Source organism: Mirounga leonina, unplaced genomic scaffold, assembly GCF_011800145.1.
Source record: "Mirounga leonina isolate KUSES-001 unplaced genomic scaffold, KU_Mleo_1.0 Mir_127, whole genome shotgun sequence".
Classification (NCBI taxonomy): domain Eukaryota; kingdom Metazoa; phylum Chordata; class Mammalia; order Carnivora; family Phocidae; genus Mirounga; species Mirounga leonina.
In genome coordinates this window covers 31,607,868-31,630,656 of record NW_023270316.1, presented here as the reverse complement: position 1 = coordinate 31,630,656, position 22,789 = coordinate 31,607,868, and the positions used below count along the sequence as shown (strand labels likewise).

Here is a 22,789-nt window from a genome sequence, read left to right as displayed (position 1 = left end):
GCTACAAAGGAAGAAGTAAAACCATTCTGCAATTCTGGATTTACCCCCTTTATTATATCTTTCCAAATGCCAAACAATTTTGCTGAATTATTTTTTAAATACCATCAGATCATTTCTAATGGACACTTCCTGACAGTTATGATATGTGTATTCTTCTTTACAGACATCCTTTTATTCTAGATAAAATTTTTAATAATTTTCATTTTTGGCTTTAATTCATTATGAAATATGGCTAAATTTTATCACAGGTATGAAGGTAACTCAGGTGCTTTTTTTTTTAACCCTTGTATTTTATTACAGGCTAACAGGAAGTCCTACTGCTATGCAGGTGATTTTCAAATTTGCTGACTCTTTCATTAGAGCCATCAAGAAGCCACTGAGTAACGTGTTGTCACCAAGTTTTTCAGAGAAAATAATTGCATAATATCTTGTTTTCTCCATTTTTCTGGGAAAAAAAATGTCTTCATCCAAAATGCTTTAACTCTTGGGGTGTACCTTAAATCTTGCCTTGTTTCCTTCATTAACGAAGGTTTTTTTTTTTTTTTTTTTATGAAGGTTTTTATATTTCAATTTATTTTTCTGGTCTTTCTAAAGACAAAATGTTGGCAGCATGAAGTCACAACAGATCTTGACTCCATGTTGATCAAAACAGGTGACAGGACAATTTTATTTCACTTTCCAGAAAGAGGTTTGGACTCACCCGCACTGCTCGCTGGAGCTCTGCCTCAGAAGAGGGGAGCGAACACCATGAGCTCTCCCATCCTGCAAATTCAGCTTTCTCTTTGTGCTTGAAGGTGGGTGGCTGAACGTGTGCGCCCGTCTTCGAAACTGTGGGGAGTCCGAATCCTCTTCAGGGAACGTTTGCCAAGCTGAGGACAGTGGGGAGGCTGGTGGTGTCCCCGGTGGAGAGTCTCCTGGTGAATAGTCCTGAAAAGCAAGTTGAAGTGAGGTCTTTCTTTCCTACATGGATCATGGCAGACCTGCTTCAACACACAGCTCAAAAGTGACAGGGTGCCTCTTCTTCCTCCAGAGTCATGACAAAACTTTTTTATTTTTTTCGCTCAATCCATGCTGAAGGCTAATCAGTATCACCACCACCCGTTTCTTCTGATAAGCAGCTGTAACACAGCATCCGTAAAGATAGGCAGAAAGTGAAAAGAATGATAAGAAAAGGTATTCTTTCCCCCTAACACTTTGTGGTAAAATGCTATGGTTACTGTACTTTTCTCATTGTTGACAGAAAGATGAAAAGGCATCATGACCAAAAGAGGGTGGAGTCTGTGTTTACATATCTACTGATTTCCGTGACATATCGGCCGCATGCTTCCTGTACTGTCAAAACAATACCACAATGCTTGAGTGTCCAAGTTTCATGGCAAAGCCTTCAGGAAAATAAAATAAAGCCTGTTAAGCACCTTCTTTCACTGTGGATGTTTCTCTCCAGCGACATGTTCCCTGAGGTAAAAATTTTTTAAAAGACATGGAAAACAGGAAATGAATGAAAAGTGAGCTATGCCGGAATGCCTCTCATATTGCATGGGCAGACATCATAAATCTCTCAATTTAGACGGGTATGCTGTTTCTACTTTCCAAAACAGGTACCACTGCAGAAATGTTTAGCTTGATAAACATGGCTTAGGGTTAATAGACTCAGAGCAAGACTGAGTCTGTCGCAATTCTGTCAACACAAAGTTCAGTAAAAATATTTTAATATTTTCCTTAAAAAAATAGGTTGCATAGACCTCAGGTTACATATCGCATGATCCAGGAAGCAGGAAATCAAACCTACTGAGAACTATCTATGAGATAAAGAGGAGCCTAATGTGACAGTGAAAATGGGGAGGGAGGGAATGGGGGGGGGAAGTAACATGGGGACAGAACAAAACATAAAAAGATCACTGTATAAGTGCTGGAATTACAGGGCTTATTTTTCTGTGGCTTTGGATCAACAGTTGCCCAAATACTGTCCTCCCAAGCATACTATCTCCAAACAGTAAAAAGCCTGATAGCTGGGAAGAGGATGTGTTCTGTCCCACAAGAAAGGGGCGGCTGAGCAGAGAGCAACATGATACTATACAGAGCCTTCTTATTTAAAACAATAGTATTTTTAATTTATTTTAACATTAATTCAATCCCCGAAATTTAATTTTAATAATAATGAATAATTGTTAAAAGTCATAAAGGACTCAGAACAAAATGATGGAGTGATATTACTGTATCAGTGTTGGTTTTTGCCAAGTGGCAATTAGTACTAAAAATGGGAACTGAGATGGGTTACCTTCTCCGAAGCAAGACTGTTGGATCGTTCAAAGCTGTCCATACTTCCAAGCCGACCTCTCATTCTGTTAGCTCCCTGAATGAAGAGAATAAAATTCACTTGTTGGTATGGTTTAAATTTTTACTTTAAAACTATAAAAGGCAGTCACCTCCTTAGGTTAGCCTTAAATGGATCCTCCTGCAGTTTGCTCAAATTTGTCAGCAGTATTCACAGCCATGTCTGCACGGTAAAGAAAATAACCTATTTACACTGCTTCTAAATCAGTCATTAGATAACTAGATACTCAGACCAAGCTTTTTGAAGTTACCCTGGTTATAAGGTTAAACATTCTTCATTCATAAGATCAGGAGAACTGGGTTAAGATCAGAGAGTGCCCCATTCGCTTTATGTCTCATACAGATAAACACAACCATGGAAGGCAGAACACACAAACCACAACAGTTATAGAGAAAATGATTTAATACATGCAACCTCCACACAACCTAGATGGCAAACATCATAGTTCCCATTATAGGATTATAACAAACAGGTTTTTCAAAACTGTGTCATAAAATGTATAGACTTAGCTTCATTCATTCTTCCACAATGAAAACTACATCAAGAAAGTATTTCTCTGTAGAAGACTATACATCAGTCTGCTTCAATATTGGTTCTTGTTTTCCTTTTCATGGTTGTTTGGTATGAATTTCATAGATGATCTGAGAAAGAGGAACTGAAGCGATCATCTCATCTACTACATACTTTACTGTTATTACAACTCCTATCTTGTACAATCTGTTTTTCATGTAGTCAGACTAACAAGTGCCTCAGCAGTCATGATTTTATTACAAAAGTCACCCACAGAACTTGGTGTGGTCAAACATCACATAATCCATCAATTGCAATTTTTTTTTCTTTTTCTTTGAGCTACCCATTCTAGAAATTGGTCTTTCTGCCCTACTCTACACAGGGTGCAATTTAGACTTTCCCAGGGTGCCTGGGTAGCTCAGTTGTTCAGCAACTGCCTTCGGCTCAGGTCATGGTCCCAGGGTCCTGGGATCGAGTCCCATATTGGGCTCTCTGCTCCGCGGGAAGCCTGCTTCTCCCTCTCCCACTCCCCCTGCTTGTGTTCCCTCTCTCACTGTGTCTCTCTCTGTCAAATAAATAAATAAAATCTTTTAAAAAAAAAAGAATAGACTTTCCCAGTAATTTTTCTTTACTATCAACCTAGACATCTCCTTTAATACTACCCTATGTCGAAATTTGTGTCTTTGATCTCATGTGTTCCTTTTTTTTTTTAGTTTACCTCTTCATTTTGGCAGAGTACACACTCCAGGTGCCTTCTGAGAAAGGGAGATTGGGGTATTTCCTCTTTGTGTAATTCCTACCATTTGGCTTTTGGATCTTCAGACTGAACCTTTAAGTTCTTCCCTTGTCCTCCTATTTTCCATTTCTTTGTCATTTTGCGTTACTTTCTGGAAGAGTTTTTCAACTCTCGTGCCCCAGACTTCTGTTGAATTTTTCTTTTTTATGTCTACTATCAAAAAGTTTTAACAGTTCTTTCTTTATCACCCAACTGACTGTTGATTCAATTGCTCACTCCAGTGACTCTTGTTCTCTCAATTGACTGTTTTATATTGATGGTATCCTACACCTGGTTTTATAGAAGCAATCTTTATTTTTATCTATGTATATTAATTATACTTTTATATTTCTGGTGGCACCATAAATAACTATATCAACAATAAAATTAACAGCTGCGTCAAATATTATTGAGTTCCTACAGTCTGCTATACACCGTGTTAAGCATTTTATAATGCATTATTTCATTTAATCCTCACAAAAATTCTATGAGGTAGGTATAGTTACGTAGCTCAACTTTACCATTAAGGAGACTGAAGTTCTGGTAGATTATGTGCCAAAGTTTACACAGCTAGTTAAAGGACAGGGCAGCAACTTGAACCCAGGACATTCAACTTAACAGTGAAACTCTTGAGCTGGTACCCACATCTCCTAGAAACAGAGCTTGTGAAGAGTGGAATTACTAATAAAACTAAGTAGCCGATGCTGGTCATTTTGCAAATATCCTAGAACCTGATTCAAGGTTCCTTCAGCTATTTCAGTTATTATTTCAGTGTTATACAGACCAGGAAATACTTCCAGTAACAAACTATATTTGTGGCTGATAAATGATTCGGTTTATGTGTTTGGCCATGAGGAAAATATTGTAAATATTTTTGCTTTTTCCCATTTTCTTAGCTGCTATCTCCACACCAAACCCACCTGCATATCTTAAAACAGGTTATTTGGTCACAAGCAAGTAACTAATCAGACAGGTATCAAATCATTGCCATTATTAGAAAAGCACTTAAATCACACATTTTATTGTAGTAGTGTTTTATCCATATGTTTGTGTGTGTGTGTGTGTATGTGCACAAGCAAAACAAACTTACTTTAAAATTATCCTCTATCATGGTCCTTAATTCACACGTTTCAACAAGGAAGGACAATGGATAGTAAGTACTCTAAGGGAAGGATGAAATGAGGGGTGTTTTCTTATGATGCATAATTTATATTGTAAATATTCTTCTTTTGAAAATATATATTAATAAATATATTAGTAAAAACTTCCCTTCTGGAAAACTCTGACTTCAGAAAAAGCAAGACAAACAACCAGAATACAAGACTCTGTCTTTTCACCTTTGAGCAGACAGCTTTTTCAGTTTAACTATATGATGATTTGGTAATACATGTGTTAAGCCTTCTCCCTTGGACCCACTTTTTAATTGTTAAATAGCTGAGCTTCTAAGCATTTTAAAAACATAACCTATTTCATGAACAACTATAATTAGTTAAATAAACTGTCTTGACATTTAAAAATGGCAGCAATTATGAGCCAAACTCTAAGACTGGTGTGTCAATTTTCTACTATGTAACTTAGAAAGAAAGAGATAAACTAACCCGTTTTAGACGTACACAAACCTCTTTTCTATGTAACCTTTAACACAACATGGGTAGCTGCCAACCTTCCCCTTAAGTCCATTCTGTTGCTCATGGTGCAAGCAAGATCTCGTTAGGTCACATAATTTATGGCACTTGGCAGCGTTGTGGGATACAAGCTACAGTATCCACCTTAACCAAAACAGATGGGCTGTGCCCTTGCTGAGAGTTAGTGCAGCCTTTCAAGGCTATGCGAGCGAGAGGCACTTCAAAGTCATCCTTGCAAGCGTTGTGCAGAATGCCAAGGGACTAAATGGGGATAAGGAGAGTAACACTCTAAGTCCCCTTTGGTCGTTTTGTAAAGGACAGAGGTTCCAGAGCTTACCACTATTTGTACCATCTCATAGCTACAGTGGGATATTTTCCTAGCAGACTGACATTTCATCCTCATAGTAACGGGAGGTAAGCACATTATCAGTACGCACATTTCACAAACTGGAAAACTGGCTTAGGAAAGGTAAATAATTTGTCCGAGATCATAAATCTAAAACCTACATCAATATAAAATCGAGATCATAAATATAAAGCCAGGTGTTGAATTCAGGTCCCCTGACCACCTACTTAAATGGCCTTTCCACTAAAATTCTCACTAAATACTGTGGAAGAGAGGGGAGGGAGGGGAGGAGGGAAGGAGGGAGTAAGAAAGGGAGGAAAGAGAGAGAAAGAAGGAACACAAGTAATTTATAAATACCGAAGGAAAGAAAAGGATAAGAAAATTCTATGAAATGTTGCATTCACACACTTCTGATTAATCTCCTAGAATTCTCTTTTCCTACATTCTGTCTTCTGCTGACAATAGTATTGATAGCTGACCATGTTTGCTATAGGGCTTTTGTTAGAATCAGAAGAATTTCAATCATTAAGAGGAATACCCATAAAAGTATTCAGAGTTTTGGCAAAGAAATAAAAATAAGAACACCCTATATCAGAAGGTACTGTCCTAATGCTGTACCGCACTTAACTTTCTTGACCCTGACACTTTTGAAGACAATAGGCTAGTTATCTTGTAGACTGTACCTCAATGTGGGTTTGTTAACGCTACCTCATGATTCGATTCAGGTATTGCCCCTTTGGCAAGAATAGCACAGAAGTTCTGTACTCTCTGTATCAAGTGGCACAAGATTTCAATTTGTCCCACTGCTGAGGACGTTCCCTCTGATCACTTGACTAAGGTGGTGTCTGCCGACCTTCTCCATCATAAAGTTACTATTCACCTCTTTGTAATTAATGAGTATCAATTAAATCCAGTAAATACCCTGATCATGATCAAACTTCCAAGGTATTTGTTCATTTTTCATATCAGAGTAGGTTCATCATTTCCTATTTTATACAGCAGGTTACAATCCTTTGCTATCATTTATTTTGAGGTTTACATGTCAATGGGTGGGAGCCCTTCACGGTCTTTATGACATACCACCATCTTTCTTTGAGCACTCCCTTACCATCTACAACACCAACATGCTCAGGGCTTATCCTGTACTTTCCCCTGCAGTCCTAGAAACAGACACTTCTCCCAGGATTCTGGTTCCTTCTTGTAGAATGATAAACAGAAACCAGAATCTGGGTGCTTAGTGTCACCTAACCAGGCTTAATTTATTCTTTGGCATTTGCAGAAAAGCTGCTTCCAGCTCCTATCAGTGGACACAGCCAGGGACCATGTACACAATTACACACACACACATTAATATATATTTAAAAATAAACAAATAAAAATAAATGAACTATATTAAAAATTAATTCAAAAGTACACAGATAGATAACCAGGATTTTACATACCTCTGAGTTGAATCCGACAACAAAATTTATTCTAATTTCTTCCCTCTTCATATTTGCAATTCCCTTTTCCCGAATCCTTAATACAGTTCCATTTTGACCAGTCCCCTGTGCGTAAAATTCTCCACAACTGTCACCTCACCAACGCTCTTCATCCTACTCAGGCTCCGCACATCAGGGCTGCCACCCACACACACAATGCCATCCTCACCCTGCTCAAGGACTCCTTGTAACAAGCACCTTGGAAGCCTTCTCCCCTCCACTATGCTGGCTCTGACACCATGCTCTGGGCCACTGTGGGTCCCCCACCTTCCAGCTCTAAGACATCTACCTTGCTTGGGCTTATCTAAGAGCTTTAGGACTGAATTATTCAGGAAGAAAAAAATGAAGGGAAGAGAAATCACTTTGATTTTAAAATAAAACACACAATAAAATAAGTGGAATACATAAATTCCTATTAATTTATACTATTTTCGCATTTCCCGTCAGCTCTTAATAATAGCAAAATGAAGGCTACTTTATAACTTTATGTGGCAAATGATAGTAAGTTCTTATAATATCGGGCATCAATATTCTACTTCCCCTTTTTTATACATATTATCTCTCCTACTAAATCTCTTGCTCAAACTTAGATATTAGAGGCACCAGAATAAATTATGAGATTACTTAAAATAAGTTAACTAAATTAAAGTTATCTTAGTAGTTTGTGTTGTTTTTTTTTTTAAGGAAATTTTCCATGAGCCAGTTGAGAGTGAAGTAAAGCTGTTAGCACACACAGACATTAACATCTAATTAAGAGAGTCTCAGTTTAATCTTACCCTTGAGAAGATATTTTCCAGGGAGCTAGTTAAAGATCTCTTAGCTTTATTTTTCAGAATGTCAAGTTTGAACCTTCCACTGCTTGTTGCATTTTCTGGGATTATACTATTTGAAATAGTCTATAGAAAGAAAAACAGATAAATTTTAGTTTAGAAACATTCAAGGTTAAATGAGGCTTTAAATATGGGCTTGACTAAGCCATTAAAAAGCACAAGAATTCTTCTGTAGCTCTATTAAGGAGTAATAATTTAGGTTCCACACTGTGAGCATACAGATTATAAGGGCAGGGGTTTGCTTTTTAATATTATTAAGTAATAAAAAAACACAGATCTTTCCTTTATGCCTTTCCTTCTTGCTAATATATTCCTGCTATATTTAATAAAAATTAAGCATGAGATGTCAATTTTTACTGCTACTTTGATTAACAACTATAACCATCCCTCTCCAAGCTGCATATTTTATATCCAAATTAGCAAGGAAAACACAGAAAGTAAGTCTCAAAGAACAAAGCATCTTCTAGTAAAACTGAATTCTGCTAATGCCTCTGAGACAATCCCATTTTCATTTGTGAGTCGTTTATCTTTCAAATCAACAAGTACTCATTGATAGCACTAAGCTGTATGAGAATCTACAATATGTCCACCATGCGAGGTTCCCTCTATATTTTTTCTATTGACTAACAAGCTACTATGTATATTACAGGGTTGGGAGTGCTAGAAAATTTCCAAGAGAGAAACTTTGTTATTTGTTTGAAAAGGGGATATATACACATTAAACAGTAACACAAAGCAACATGTATCAAATCTGGAAGCATGAAAATTGGTTGTGGGTCTCAGGAATAAAAGGATTGGTTGTGGGTCTCAGTGGTCAGGAATAAAAAAAAAAATAGGCAAGATTCTACAGGCAGAAAAAAATGGGGATGGAGAAGTTCTCAGCATGGGGAATGATGTTAGCAAAATCATAAAGACCAATGCTCATGGGACAGGGGTCAGTGCAGGTGTTTGGCTAAAACAAAGGAAAGTAGCTGAAGGTTAACTTGGAAAAGTGAGGCTGGAGATGAAACTTTGAATAGGAAGAATCACTGATTAGAATTTATAAGCAGAGGGGCATCACTGTAAAAGTAATGTTTGGGGGAAGATTTATCTGAAAGGAGTATTCAAAAATCACCTGAAGGACAGAAAATCAGAGACTGAAAGCCCAGACTAGAGAATTCAGCACAGTCCATACAGAAGGCAATAAAAGGTCCACATTAGAATCGGCTAACAGATCTAAGTTACTGATAAAAAGAAATACGACCCCCATCAAGAAAGGAAAGAAAACAATGAATATGGATGTAGGTTGGACTGGGCTCAGGTGTGGATAAAGGACTGGGAGGACATTCTTCTCAGGCTTTCCAGGCAAAGAACATGACTAAAATAGGGAAGTTGTGGGGCACCTGGGTGGCTCAGTCATTGTATCTGCCTTCAGCTCAGGTCATAATCCCAGGGTCCTGGGATCGAGCCCCGCATCGGGCTCCCTGCTCAGCGGGAAGCCTGCTTCTCCCTCTCCCACTCCCCTGCTTGTGTTCCCTCTCTCGCTGTGTCTCTCTCTGTCAAATAAATAAATAAAATCTTTAAATAAATAAATAAATAAATAAATAAAATAGGGAAGTTGTATTGGTACTTAAGCACAGTGCTTGACATAGTAGCTGCTCAGTAAATACCAGATGAATAAATGAAAGGAAGAAAGGAAGCGGCAAGGGAGGGAAAGAGAGTGAGGCTGAACTTAACTACTAGCAGAAAAACAAACAATGTGTTAAAGTCTCCTCTTCTGTGGTCTTTAGGGCCCTCCATCACCAAGAAGATGCACATCCCTGCTCACACACTTCTTTGGGCCTCTAGTCAACATCACTGTCACCACCAGTGACTGAACTCAGCAAACCTGTTCACAGATTTTAGTCTTTATGTTTCTTGACCTTCCTGTATCACTGGACATGGTTGACGTTCTAACTTGAACTTTTCCCCTACCTTGGTCACCTACCGTAGCAAATCTCTTCCAGTCTCTTTCTACCCTATCATCCTCTTTCAGGCTTTTCCCTGGCACCATTTTAATTCACTCATTGCCTGAAATGCAGGGGTTCTTCAGTACCTGCTTTGACTTCAAATCTATGCCAAAACTCATTGTCTTCCATATTTATTCACAATATCAACTCAAATTCCTCTGTAGGCACCAAGTCCATTTTTCTAATTAAATCTCAAACACGTTTCTTTCTTTCTTTCTTTCTTTCTTTCTTTCTCTTTCTCTCTTTCTTTCTTTCTTTCTCTTTTTCTTTCTTACTTTCTTTTTAGGGGGAGAGAGAGCACGCGCACATCAGGGGGGAGGGGCAGGTAGAAGGAGAGGGAGAGAAAATCTTAAGCAGGCTCTATGTCTAGCATAGCTCAATCTCACAACCCTGAGATCACGACCTGAGTCGAAATCAAGAGCCAGACGCTTAACTGACCGACCACCCAGGTGCCCCCCAAACCCCCTTCTAAAACTTAACTCTTATTTCTTATTTCCATCCCTTGTCCCACTCTTGTTTTCTTCCTATATTTCCAGCTCAATTTCATCCACTTCCCCCACATCTGAAACTCTGAAGTCTCTCCTAGCAATCCCCTTTCGCTTCCTTGACACGTTCCTGGTCACAAAGTCCTGCCGATCATGCCTCCTAAATAGCTCCTGCCTCATCTCTCGCCCTCCCCCACATCTCCAGTAGTGCTCTAGCTCAGCTTCTCTCCAAGACAAAATAAATTTTTAAAGACAGACTCACTCAATCTATTTATATAGCAGTGTTATCTCTGTCTAGCACATACTTCTATCATTGTACCAATCCCACCATTATCTCCATATTTTACTTTATTTGATTACATGTTGGTTTCTCTTCCTCAACAGTTAAATGGCAGAAAAGAGCTGTCATTATTCAACACCACTGCCTAGTAAACAGTATGCAACTAGATAAAAGTTTGTGCAATGATATGAATCACTTCTCGCATATTCTATTACAAAATTCTCCTGATTTGGGAATGTGATTTTAGTTCTAACACTGTCAACCCCCTCACCTATCCACTTGTCCCACAAATCAGCCATCACTATGACAACAGAATTAGCTCTTCTTTTTAAAGATTTTATTTATTTATTTATTTGTTAGAGAGAGAGAGAGAACACAAGCAGAGGGGAGGGGCAGAGGGAGAAGCTGGCTCCCAGCTGAGCAAGGAGCCTGATGTGGGGCTCGATCCCAGGATCCTGGGATCATGATCTGAGCTGAAGGCAGATGCTTAACTGACTGAGCCACCCAGGTGCCCCAGAATTCTCTCTTTAAATTACAAATCTGATCTCATGCTCTTACCTTCAATGACAAAGTCAGGCTTAGCACTTAAGTCTCTTCATCATCTCACCGCTGCCTATCCTTCCAGCCATTATTTCCCCATCAATCCCCAAGTGCATCCTAAAAATCCATTAAGTACTCTGAAGACCTGCACGGAGTATGTCATGGTCACAGCTACTGCATAACTTTGTGCTCAATGTCCCTTTCTTAAAAAACACCTCCTTGGGCACCTGAGTGGCTCAGTTGGTTAAGCGACTGCCTTCGGCTCAGGTCATGATCCTAGAGTCCCGGGATCAAGTCCCGCATCGGGCTCCCTGCTCAGCAGGGAGTCTGCTTCTCCCTCTCCCGTTCCCCCCCTCTTGTGCTCTCTCTCTCTCACTCTCTCTTTCAAATAAATAAATAAAATCTTAAAAAAAACAAAAAACACCTCCTTGACTTTTTCAATTAACAAACTATCTCCCCTAAAACTTTGGTCCCCTGCCTCCCCCCCTAAAAAATTTCTTCCCCTTGAATTCTTGAATTCTTCCCTTCATCCTTACTCTGTATTCTGGCCCTAAAGCAAAGACATAGCTACTTTTGAGCTCACTGCACATTCTTTTAAAAAGCCACATTGTTGCCTCTATTCTATGTATCCATTTATCTATCTGCATTCCCCTTTCCAATATTTGAGCCCTTCCCTAGAGGATTCATTCATCTCTTCTTGGTTCACCATTATCACACAGCTCGGCTCAAAGAAGATTCTCTAGAAGAGCTGGTTCAATGAATCCAATTCAGGAATCACTAATAAAGTGATGTGTGACTTCTTCTGAATAGAGTGAGATACAGACTAACCTGAATTTGTGTTACTGAGAAGTAACTATGTCATCATCTTCTTACAGGGCTGGTGCTGGTATCTTGCTTTATCTATATGCTGCTGAAAACACATTCTCAACCACATGCACAAAAATATCAGACTGTTGTTTGCAGCTAACATGGCTGTTTCCAAAATGCTATCTGCTTCTTTGGGTGTTTGCTATTTACCCATCAAGGTTGTGTAAACTTGTAATGAAATAAAATGTTTGTATGAATTTGAAATAAAATAGATCAATATAACCAAAAAAGCATGTTCATTCTAAATCACGAATTTGTTATTACTGTTTTTATACCAAGAACCCATTTTTTTTTCACATTTTAAAGCTCATCATTAGTTTATCTCAATGTTAAAACCTCCTATAAAACTCCTAAGATGTTGAAAAATAAATCTGATTGATAGAACTTTAGCCCTAAAGGTGAGAACACAAAGAAAAGAAACTCCTTTCACATCTTCTGTGATATTTTGACTAAAAATATAAACAAAACAAAAGTAGGTCAAGGAAGAAAAGCATCTTCTCACCGATGGGCCTTCTCCAATGTGAATGTGTGTCTTCTGCTTGGCCTCACACAGCTGCCTCAAATGTAAAATCACAAGTTCATTCTCCTCCTGGTCACCGACTGGCTTCATTTTCTGTCCAGGAGACAAACCAAAAGCACACTATGCAACACAGCTTCTCTCATTTTATTGTATTCCCACTTGGTTTTGTGTGTCTGGCAGACAGACATAAATAAATCTAAGTGTTTCACTGCTCTCAGAAGCAAGAGTAACAGTGGTATTCTGGTTACTATCATATATAGTGCAACAGGATATATATCTTTAATTTCAGAGAGAGGAGTGAAAAAAAAAAACTTGTAAAAACAGGATCCAATTCTCATTTCTTATATCTTATTTGTGAGAACTATAAATCATGTTACCTGAACTCGCTCAAAGATGTCTGCTTGCTCGTTATCTGTCAGTGATGAGAGATGCCTCTGTATTACCAGCTTGGCTCTCGGGGGGTAGAGACCTAGGGAAAATGATGGGGATAAGTATTAAACAGAATGTAGCTGCAGCAATAGCTGCAAATGCATATATCAGGTATTACAGTTTGTCCCTTTGCCAGCAGGCTCTGAGGTTAAATCTTCTCAAGGAGTGGTCCCTGCCTATAATAAGCCTTGGAACACTACCACGAAATGATGAAAGCTAGATGGAACCCTTACCAAAATCAATGGCCCCCTGTCAGTTATCCTGAAGTCAGAATTATTAACAAGAAGTTTCTAAAGGATACCAAATCAACAGCATAACCAGGTACCATTTAGTATACGAACACAGACACTGTAGAAACTCATTAGTGAACTGGCCAAACTATTACTGAATAGCATTGGCCAAAATCCTCTGAGCTTAAACCATGACATAATACTAATTTAATATTAATAATATTAAAAGGCAGAGCTACAGCATAAACAGGAGTCTCTCCTCCTCATGCAGGTCTTGTTCCATGGTAACAAAATTTCAGGAATAGCAATAGTACTTAGTAATATAATTAGTGTTATTATTCTACCATGAAATTGTTACCTTTTCATATCATGTTATTTTTATATCTATCACACCCTTACACATAATTTACATCAAGTCCTTGGGCAAAAACATTTTCCATGAAAACATTTTTGGTTTTATAATTTTTTTCTATTTTAATTTTAATTTTTTTTTATTTATTCATTTGAAAGAGAGATGGAGACAGAGAGAGCACAAGCAGGGGGAGAGGCAGAGGGAGAGGGAGAAGCAGACTCCCCACTGAGCTGGGAGGCCGACATGGGGCTCAATGCCAGGACCCAGAGATCATGACCCGAGCTGAAGGCAGATGCTCAACCGACTGAGCCACCCAGGCACTCGATAAGTTTTTTTTAAAAGAGAAGAGTTCTTTTCCTCTGAGTAAGATAACACTGTGTGTGTTTATTTGCTTTCTATTTTATTACCCGAGTGAGATATATTCTACATTTTTTAAATATTCAAACATTATAGATAGAGCTAAATTTGCCTTTGATAGGTAGTACAATCAGTGAGCAAAGGCATAAGAGACAAGAGATTTGTGTAGATTCAAAGTATCTTTCCTAAAATATTTGTTGGCTCCAGGGGGAAGAGTGGTAATTTTATAGCAGAAAATTGCTGAGAGCACCTTGACCAGGTGATAAGGCCAACATGACCAGTAATAAACTCAACATCATGAGCCCTGTAACAGGATGCACTGAGAAGGAGGCCGTGCCATTTCTACAGTGCTCTTGCTGGGAGGAGTACCCTCAGTCCAAATGTAAAAAGATGTCAAACAGGCTGAACTGAGGGACATCCAGCAAAGTAACAGAGCGATGCTCATTGGGGATGTCAAGGTCATGAAAGAGAAAGAAAGACTGAGGAGGAGCTACAGACTGCAGGAGCCCAGGGTAAGGAAACAACCACAGACGAGCCAGAATCCCAACAGGGATCCTGGAATGAAAAAGGACATGGACAAAACAACTGGTGAAGATCAAATGAAATGTTTAGTTGGGACAATAATATTGTACCAATGTTAATTTCCTGTTCTGGACATTTCACTGGGCTATATAAGATGTTAACAACTGGGGAGGATGGGAATGAACATTTGGAAACTCTGCGACTTCCCTGTAAATCTAAAAATAGAGCATATTAAAAGTTCTTTAAAAAAGAAATACAGGGTATTATTTTATGTATTTTTCCAGATATAACAAAGTGTATGTATTATTCAGCAAATTATCATTTCACTCGATTATATAATTTTAAGATGTATCCAAGTTGATATACAATTGGAATTCATTCCTATTAATTGTTCCATTGTATGAATATACTTCAGTTAGGCTATTGATACACATTTGGGTTGTTTCCAATTTTCCCTTATTTAAAAACAACACAACCTTGAAAATGTCACCTTCTGAAGCTATATAAGAGTTTCTCTTATCAAGACAGGGAACTGGTGGGTAATTTTAGGTTAATTAATTTCTATCAACTCTCCCAAAATGGCTATCCCAATTTACACTACATTCAGCCTCACATAAATGTATCAATATCTCCACAATTTCACCAAGTTAATCTGATGACTATCTTATTGTTGTTTCCATTTTCATGTCTCTGACATCTAGTGAGGTTGAAAATCTTCTCGTTTTTATTATTGGACCTTTTAATTTCCTTCTCATATGAGTGTTTTTTAATATGGATTGTGTCATTTCCTACTGGTAGTTTTATCTTTCTCTTTCAAACAGTAAGAATTCTAATAAATTCTGATTACCAATCTGCTATCTCCTAATTTAACTTCCAAGGAAATAGTGTTATGCAGAAAATGTAAATTTTTATGAGGTCAAATCTGTCAGTGTCTTAACAGTTTTTGCATTTTTGTATCTTCATAAAGGTTTCCTTGTTTAAGGACACCAGAATATTCTTATTTTCTTTTAATGATTTTAATATTTTGTTTACAGTGAGGGGTTTGATCCATCTAGAGTGTATTTTGAGTAGGATAAGTGGAAGGAATCTTTCTCTCTTTGGATAGCAAATTGATCCAACACTATTTCCTGAGCAATTCAGCCTTTCCGCCACAAATTTATAATGGTCTCTTTACTGTACACCAAAGAATCTTCCATTTTTGTAAAGGTACAAATGCAAAAATAATGTGCATTGTTAAATCAGAAATTTTAAAATATGAATATTACATTTAAATAGTCCTTGATCACACAGCTGAATGGATATTCAGTAAACACTGCTGTTCATCATCAATTTTGCCCTGTGCCTATGATCCTGCGGCCTACTGAACAGAAATCACAATTTTTGCATTTACAATGATGAAACCATTCTCTGCCATGTTCTGGCACTTGCACTCTCCCAATCTATCCTAACAGCTATCATCCTGAATTGCATTAACCGGCTCATGTGCCTGTCTTCCACGCTGGGCAGTAAGCTTCTGAAGGCACAGCCCACATCTCAATCACTTCTATACTGCCAGTATTTAGTGCAATGCTTGGCCCCCAGCAGATGCTTAACAAGTATGTATCGAATTGCGTTTCTTCTCCCGTGAAGTAGTTTCCAACCTTTTTCAGTTAATGAGATAATGAGGAGAAAGGGGATGTGAGTCACAGAGTCACCTCTTCCTCATTTCCCCTCCTCAGAACACATTTTTTTAAAAACCTGCTTTACGGTATCACATCCATTACGTCTGTCATTTTCAAATGTCCCTCAAAAGCCACACAAGGTTTGTTCCAGTTCTACAGTTTTAGGGAAAAGGAACACAGCATCAAGTGAGAGGGGAAGAAAAAGATACTTAAATAAACAGCTGACATTCTCTCTTCACCCACTGAACAAACATTTGGTCAGTTCTCACTAAGTACATAGCAGTTGTAAGAACTGTGGGAAATACAACTAACTCCCTTCCTTGAGTCTGCCTTCAGAAAAAAAAAAAAGAATTAAAAATGAAAAAGAGAAAGAAGTGGGGAAAATGGCAAGCACCTCAGAGAGACCGAGAACACACATTTGCCTGGACATGAGAAATGATTCTCTGGGCTCTGGTTTCACCAGGAAAAAAAGACCCATCCGCCCAGAGTAAGGACTTTCTCACTTCCCAGATGCCAAAGCAAACTCTTCTTTCGCCCCCACCAAGTTCTACTGTACCTTCAATCCTTTCACAGAGCTTATGCAAAGAGTGCATAGGGCAGGCCTCACACAGCTTAATCTGGGTCTTGGCACTCTGCAGGGCAGCTGCGGTGCTGAAGGCCTGTTTCAGAGTCAGCATTACCTCATCGACCTACGAGAAGAAACATAACTCAGGTCTCTAAAATGTGTGCATTCACAGTAACACATTCAAAGCCCAACAGCGATATGAGACTTTGTTGATGCTAACTAAATAATATATAATGGAATTTGACGACTACAGAGCTAGTAGAAAGAAAATATCAAGTGTAACGTTAGACCTTCAATTATACTATCACTGAAAGCTGGATAGAGTAAGACCATTTTCATGTGTATAACACTGATTACTTGGAGGCTATTTTTAGATCCCACTGAGTGTGACACCATCACTGACAGTTTAAGCGACGGTCAATCAGATCTTTGTTTCATTAAGTAGTGTAGCAGATTTCTTTGGAAGTTCCGTCTGCAATATATAAGGAGCAATAGAATAGGTTTAATGTTCACTTTTGGTAATAGGTATCCTATTTACTTCATTCTTTTGGATTACTTTTAGTGTAAAAACAAAACATGGTTTAAGCAAAGTTCTGGGGGGCAGGGAATGAGTTCAATTTAAGGAATGTTGAGGGAAGTCTGTGAAGGTTGCTGGTCTTACCTCTATGTCTGCTCATTTGTTATCATTTCACTTCTGATGTGCGATACTAAGAAGTTCTGACATTATACTGTCCAACAGCTGGGTCTCACCACTAGGTCAGCAGTTTGAAAACTACCAGCTGGTTTCTCTCTAGCCCTTCCAATGACTTGATCAAGAAGTGTGAATCTAGCAGTCTAGTCTCCTGCTTGCTTCTCTGGGGTCAACTATCAGCTCACTCTCACGCACTGCTAATCCGACTTCAGGCCATGTCTCTGTGACGCAATCATCAATGTAAGTTGTGGCTTTCCCATGCTATAGAACTGAGATCAAAGGCTCAAACCTCCATGGGGAGCTGTGGAGTACCAAGGGCCTCACCCAAGCTAGCTTTGATATTGAAAACCACCTTTTTTAAAGTCTCTCTTTTCCCTCCCCCTTCAGCCTGGTTTAAGAATAAGCTATTATTTAAAGGATTTAATCTACTTCTGCATGTGAGTGTATGAAGATCCTGAAATGAAAAGAAATTTTATTCTTCTAATATTACTACTAAAAGGAGAGATCAAACAGTAAGCAGCCAGTCATTATTCATTTATGTTTTACAATGTTACCAAGTTTTTAAAAGGGTTATGAATAATTTCACATTGTTCCATAAATAAAAGTGGGTTATTCATAAAGTCTGTTCTTTTAACTATAATTTAAAAATAAAGATTTCTTATTCTTGAAAATAAAAGCACTACATGCTTAATGCCTTTGCAGTTTTATTCATTTGCCTTGTTACATATGTATTCAAAAATAATTTCAATTACTATGCATACGTTTGTTTCTACTTTCTTGTTTCTCATTTGTTAAAGGCACTGAAAGGATGAGTTATCTGCTTAGCTTTCACATGGATTTATTATTTGTTACTTAGTAATACTACCTTGTAAAAGACCTCCAATGAAAATACTGAACTCTCATGTTTTCTTCTCTATTTCTAGATGAAACAAGAGGCCATTTCAATGGCGTCTAGCATGTGGCCACCAATTTCTTCCAGCCACAAATATTACTAAAATCTTTGACTTCTAAAATTTTAAATGTTTTGCTTTTTTAGATACATCACTTTTTTTAGATGGCCTATAAATTCTATCATGGGATCAGAGCAACTAAAAGTTCAAATTAGTGCGGTATGAATAACTTTTTTATTCTAGATACAACAGCAACAAAAAACATAGGTCATGTTAAAAGGCTCAAAGTAAAGGAATGCACAAAGATAAATCAATCATATGCAAACAGAAGGAGAGTATTCTTTGCATTACCATCAGGCAAAATTAAATTTGCAGTGAAAAGTATGAGATGGAACAAAGAAAGCCAACTTATGATATTAACGTAAAAATCCATAATGAAGATAATGCTCATAAACATTTATGCACCAAACTTAGGTATTTTATGGCATATAAGAATAAGCCTAAGAATCACAGAATGTGTCAAGGGCTTCCCAGGATTACCTAGTTTAATTCTCTGGAAAAATGTGAACTATTAAACCCTATACAAATGCTGCATCTTGGGAGCCTGAGTCATCTTCTTTTTTCTCTTTTCCTACTTTTCCTGGATACTGTTGTCTGCATCTGTGGGGTTTTACATTTTCTTTGTCTATCAGCAGCAACTTCCATTTTTTCCCCACACCTTTTGAACCAATTTTGAAGAATGCAAAAATGGTGTTTTCCACAAATCTCAAGGGTTGGTTAAACCAAATGAAGCCAACTGCCGACAAATATTTTACAAAGGAAGGAAGGAAGGCATACTGAGCATCTAAACTTGGAGTGTAATTCTCCAGGACCCATGAAAACACTATACTGTTTATCAATTCACCGCAATTGTCACAAAGACGGAAAAGAAAATGCTACTGTGTATTCTTTTTGCGCAGAGAGGCTAAGTCAGCATGTGTGGTTTTGCAATACTTTGTCTTACACAACTGTCAAGCCACATCAATCATAACACTGCTTAGACCTGTAATATTTAATTAACTGTTTTGTTCGGTTCTATATGTCAGCTGCTTCAACCATACTCTTTTATACAGGAAATCTCATTTAATTTTTCTTCTAGCTTGCACTTCTGATGCCCCACTATTCAGTTAAGATGCGTACTGATAAAACTAGAATCAACAAGTTTTAAAAGATTCTAGCAAAGGCCTGCCCTTCTTAAATAACAGTGCCAAAACGGAGATTCTGATACAGTTTCCATGTAAAAGGAAGACATTCTCAGCCACACTGGTCTGTTGCCTTAGTCACAGAGCTTCTTAAGGTAGAAAATACAGCACGTTCCCAGACCTTCAACTCTGACTCCCTGTTTCAAAAACTCATTCTGCATGTATGAGGTTAAAAAAATAAATAAATACTAAAAACTACAAACAAAACAAAGCCTGTAAATGAGGTTGAGAAAATGAAGGTTTTATTTAGTCTTCCTCTTAATGCAGGCTATACAGTAATCAGATTCATCAGCACCTAGACAATGACTGCCTGAAGTTAAGAGTAACGCACTCATTCACTCAAAATACACTTAACAAGCACCTGCTACTCTAGAAACACTGGGGGATATGACAAGAATAAGAATGGTCCTGACCTTGTGGGATTCACAACCTAGTGAACTAGAAAGCTATGTAAACAAGCAAGAGTGGGGATTAATAGGAACTGTTAAGAGACCTATAAACAATATATGGCAAGAGCACTGACAACAAAGCAACTAAAAAAAAGTCATTCCTGCCAAAAAAAAAAAAAAAAGTCATCCCAAAAGACTTCACTAGGATGTGTACAAATACAAAGTAGAAAAGAAGGGTATTCAAGTCACAGGAAAGCAAGGCCAGGCCTGCCTCATACCCCATGAAGCAGCAGAAAAGAGAATGTGAAAATAGGTAAGGAAAACACAGCATAATCTCCTTGTTTAGCAGCAGGGCAGACCTTGAGACCCACATGGCCACCTTCTCTGCCTGACTATCTAAACATGGGAGCCCTGGCTCTGGCCTCCTCTGACACAGCAGACTCCTCACTCTGTGCAACCAACAGTGATCTCAGAGCTTCAGCCCCAGCCACTCCCTTCAATCCTTGATCCCATGTGTCCTGCACATGAACCATGTGCTGCTTCAGTAGCGGACCAAAGGAAAGCTACACCACACCAATCGTCACACCAGCCTCTGCTGTCTGGCCTAGAGACCAGCCGAGGAGATGGGACAGCCCATGTGAGGACGCAGTCATGAAAAAGAGAGGCATCCTGGGGGGCGGACCAGAGAAGGAGGAAGGTCCTTCTGCCATGCCACACAATCTAGACTTTGTCACTTAACAAGGAGGCATAAACTGGTTCCTGGAAATTTTGTGAGAAATAAAGCTAGAGCACGATGTGGAAAGTGGACAGATGACAGATTAAGCTAGTGGCAGGGAGACTAGTTAGGACATTTGTGTGATAGTCTAAGCAGGGAAGATGAATGCCCAGAATCAGGTAGAGAGGGAAAGGAGGAGAAATGGATAAGAAACCTTCCTATCTTTTCATTAGCAGGATTTGGTGAACACATGCATATAGAAGGTGAAGGAGAGGGGTGCCTGGGTGGCTCAGTCATTAAGCATCTGCCTTCAGCTCAGGTCATGATCCCAGGGTCCTGGGATCAAGCCCCGCATCAGGCTCTCTGCTCAGCGGGAAGCCTGCTTCTTCCTCTCCCACTCCCCCTGCTTGTGTTCCCTCTCTCTCTGTGTCTCTCTCTGTCAAATAAATAAATAAAATCTTTAAAAAAAAAAAAAAAAAAAAGAAGGTGAAGGAGAATGTGTTATGATTTCTAAACTGGGAAGCTGGGTAAATGGAGATGCCAAAATAAAATGTGGAATATAGGACAGGTTTTGGAAAGGGATCCAGAAAGTGGAAGAATCAGCCTTAGCGAAGAAGATGGACGAAGGAAGGAGGGAGTGAGGGGTGAGTGGGCAGCAGGACAGCGGGTTCTCCTGATGGTATTTTCTATCTACGTCTTATTTGGTTGGCACTTTCCAGTTCTGGGTCACTGCTTCTCTTTGGCTTTCTCTCTCTCCCTGCCTGTGCTCATCTGCTCTCATGTCTTCAACTATCATTTACATAACAGCAACTCTCAAATTTTTATCTCGAGTCCTGAACTAAAACTACAACACCATGGTCACCTGGATCTCAACATGTGGATTTTTCCTAGGTATCGTTAATTATCTAGCATGAGAACGAAAGACAAATGGAACTCTCTTGAGTAAGAAACTGTTCATGATGGGGGCGCCTGGGTGGCTCAGTCATTAAGCGTCTGCCTTCAGCTCAGGTCATGATCTCAGGGTCCTGGTATCAAGCCCCACATCGGGCTCCCTGCTCAGTGGGAAGCCTGCTTCTCCCTCTCCCGCTCCACTGCTTGTGTTCCCTCTCTTGCTGTGTCTCTCTCTGTCAAATAAATAAATAAAATCTTAAAAAAAAAAAAGAAAGAAAGAAAGAAACTGTTAGTGATGGGAGTGCTATATTCCCCAGAGAAAACAGGTTGAGACCCAGAGGGCCCCAGTCAGAAAGTGCCTTGGTACCAATTCACTCCTTTTTCCTTATTCCTACACTTCCATATCCCTTCCACACGGGGAATATGGAAGGTCAGAGTTGAGCAGAAATGATGGCAACAGGCACCAAAGAAATGAGAAGAATGCTGCCTGGCTTGTTGTCTATATCTAAGTGGTGTGTGTTTCCCCAGGAGAAAAGCTTGCAGGAGGATTATATGCCCAAGGAAATATTTTTCTTCAAAGTATGGTGACAGAGCTAAGGGTTTGTGTTAAAATGGTTAGGAAAATACAAGTGGAAGAAGAAGTAAAAAATTTTAGGGAAAAATATCAAACTATGTTTAGTCACTCACATGCATTTCTAAGTCTGCCTTAAATATTTCTTCAACTCCAACTGCTGCCATAAAGGGACAGGAGGAAGGAGTGAGGGGAGGGTGCCAGAAAGAAGGATGGGACTTTCAAATTCCAAAGAAAGAAAATGAAGGCTAAAATAAGACCATTAAAAAATAAAGTGTTTTTAAAATGAGAACAGTGGCTAATGAAATAAAGAAAGAAAACAAAATCCATCTGCCTTGCTGATGGAAGCATTACCTCCTCTGAGATGTTATAATAACTCAGAGAGTAAGAGATCAGTGGTCTTCCGTATCAGCTTACATGAGCAATGGAAAAAATAACAGCCCTTCTACTCTTATTAGTCGTTTCCTACCTTTTAAAAATAGCCCTGATACCACGACCAGATTCGTTAGACTCAAGAAAGTCTCTAGGCTTAAAAATCACCATGACAATTTGTTTATGTTTTCCGACTGCTGCTTTAGAGAGCAGGAACTTGTTTCTGGATGCCTTCTTCTTTTTCCACTGGTGGCAGTTCTGTGCGGCTCAGCCGGAGGCGCGGGCTGGAGCCCGCAGACAGTCGCGCCACTTACCAGGGACCCACTGGCAC

General features: G+C 38.8%; 1 protein-coding gene across 3 annotated transcripts in view; it reads right to left on the bottom strand.

Annotated features, from left to right (window-relative positions):
• TBC1D4 (TBC1 domain family member 4) overlaps positions 1-22,789 on the bottom strand; it is a 178,139-nt gene that overhangs the window by 38,004 nt on the left and 117,346 nt on the right. For all 3 annotated transcript variants that reach the window (XM_035003233.1, XM_035003234.1, XM_035003235.1), the window contains exons 5-10: positions 16,690-16,822; positions 12,960-13,051; positions 12,565-12,675; positions 7,849-7,968; positions 2,279-2,353; positions 701-927 (exon numbers count right to left, since the gene is read on the bottom strand). In XM_035003233.1, coding sequence (XP_034859124.1) covers positions 701-927; positions 2,279-2,353; positions 7,849-7,968; positions 12,565-12,675; positions 12,960-13,051; positions 16,690-16,822 — 758 coding nt within the window. The remainder of the gene's footprint in view (positions 1-700; positions 928-2,278; positions 2,354-7,848; positions 7,969-12,564; positions 12,676-12,959; positions 13,052-16,689; positions 16,823-22,789) is intronic.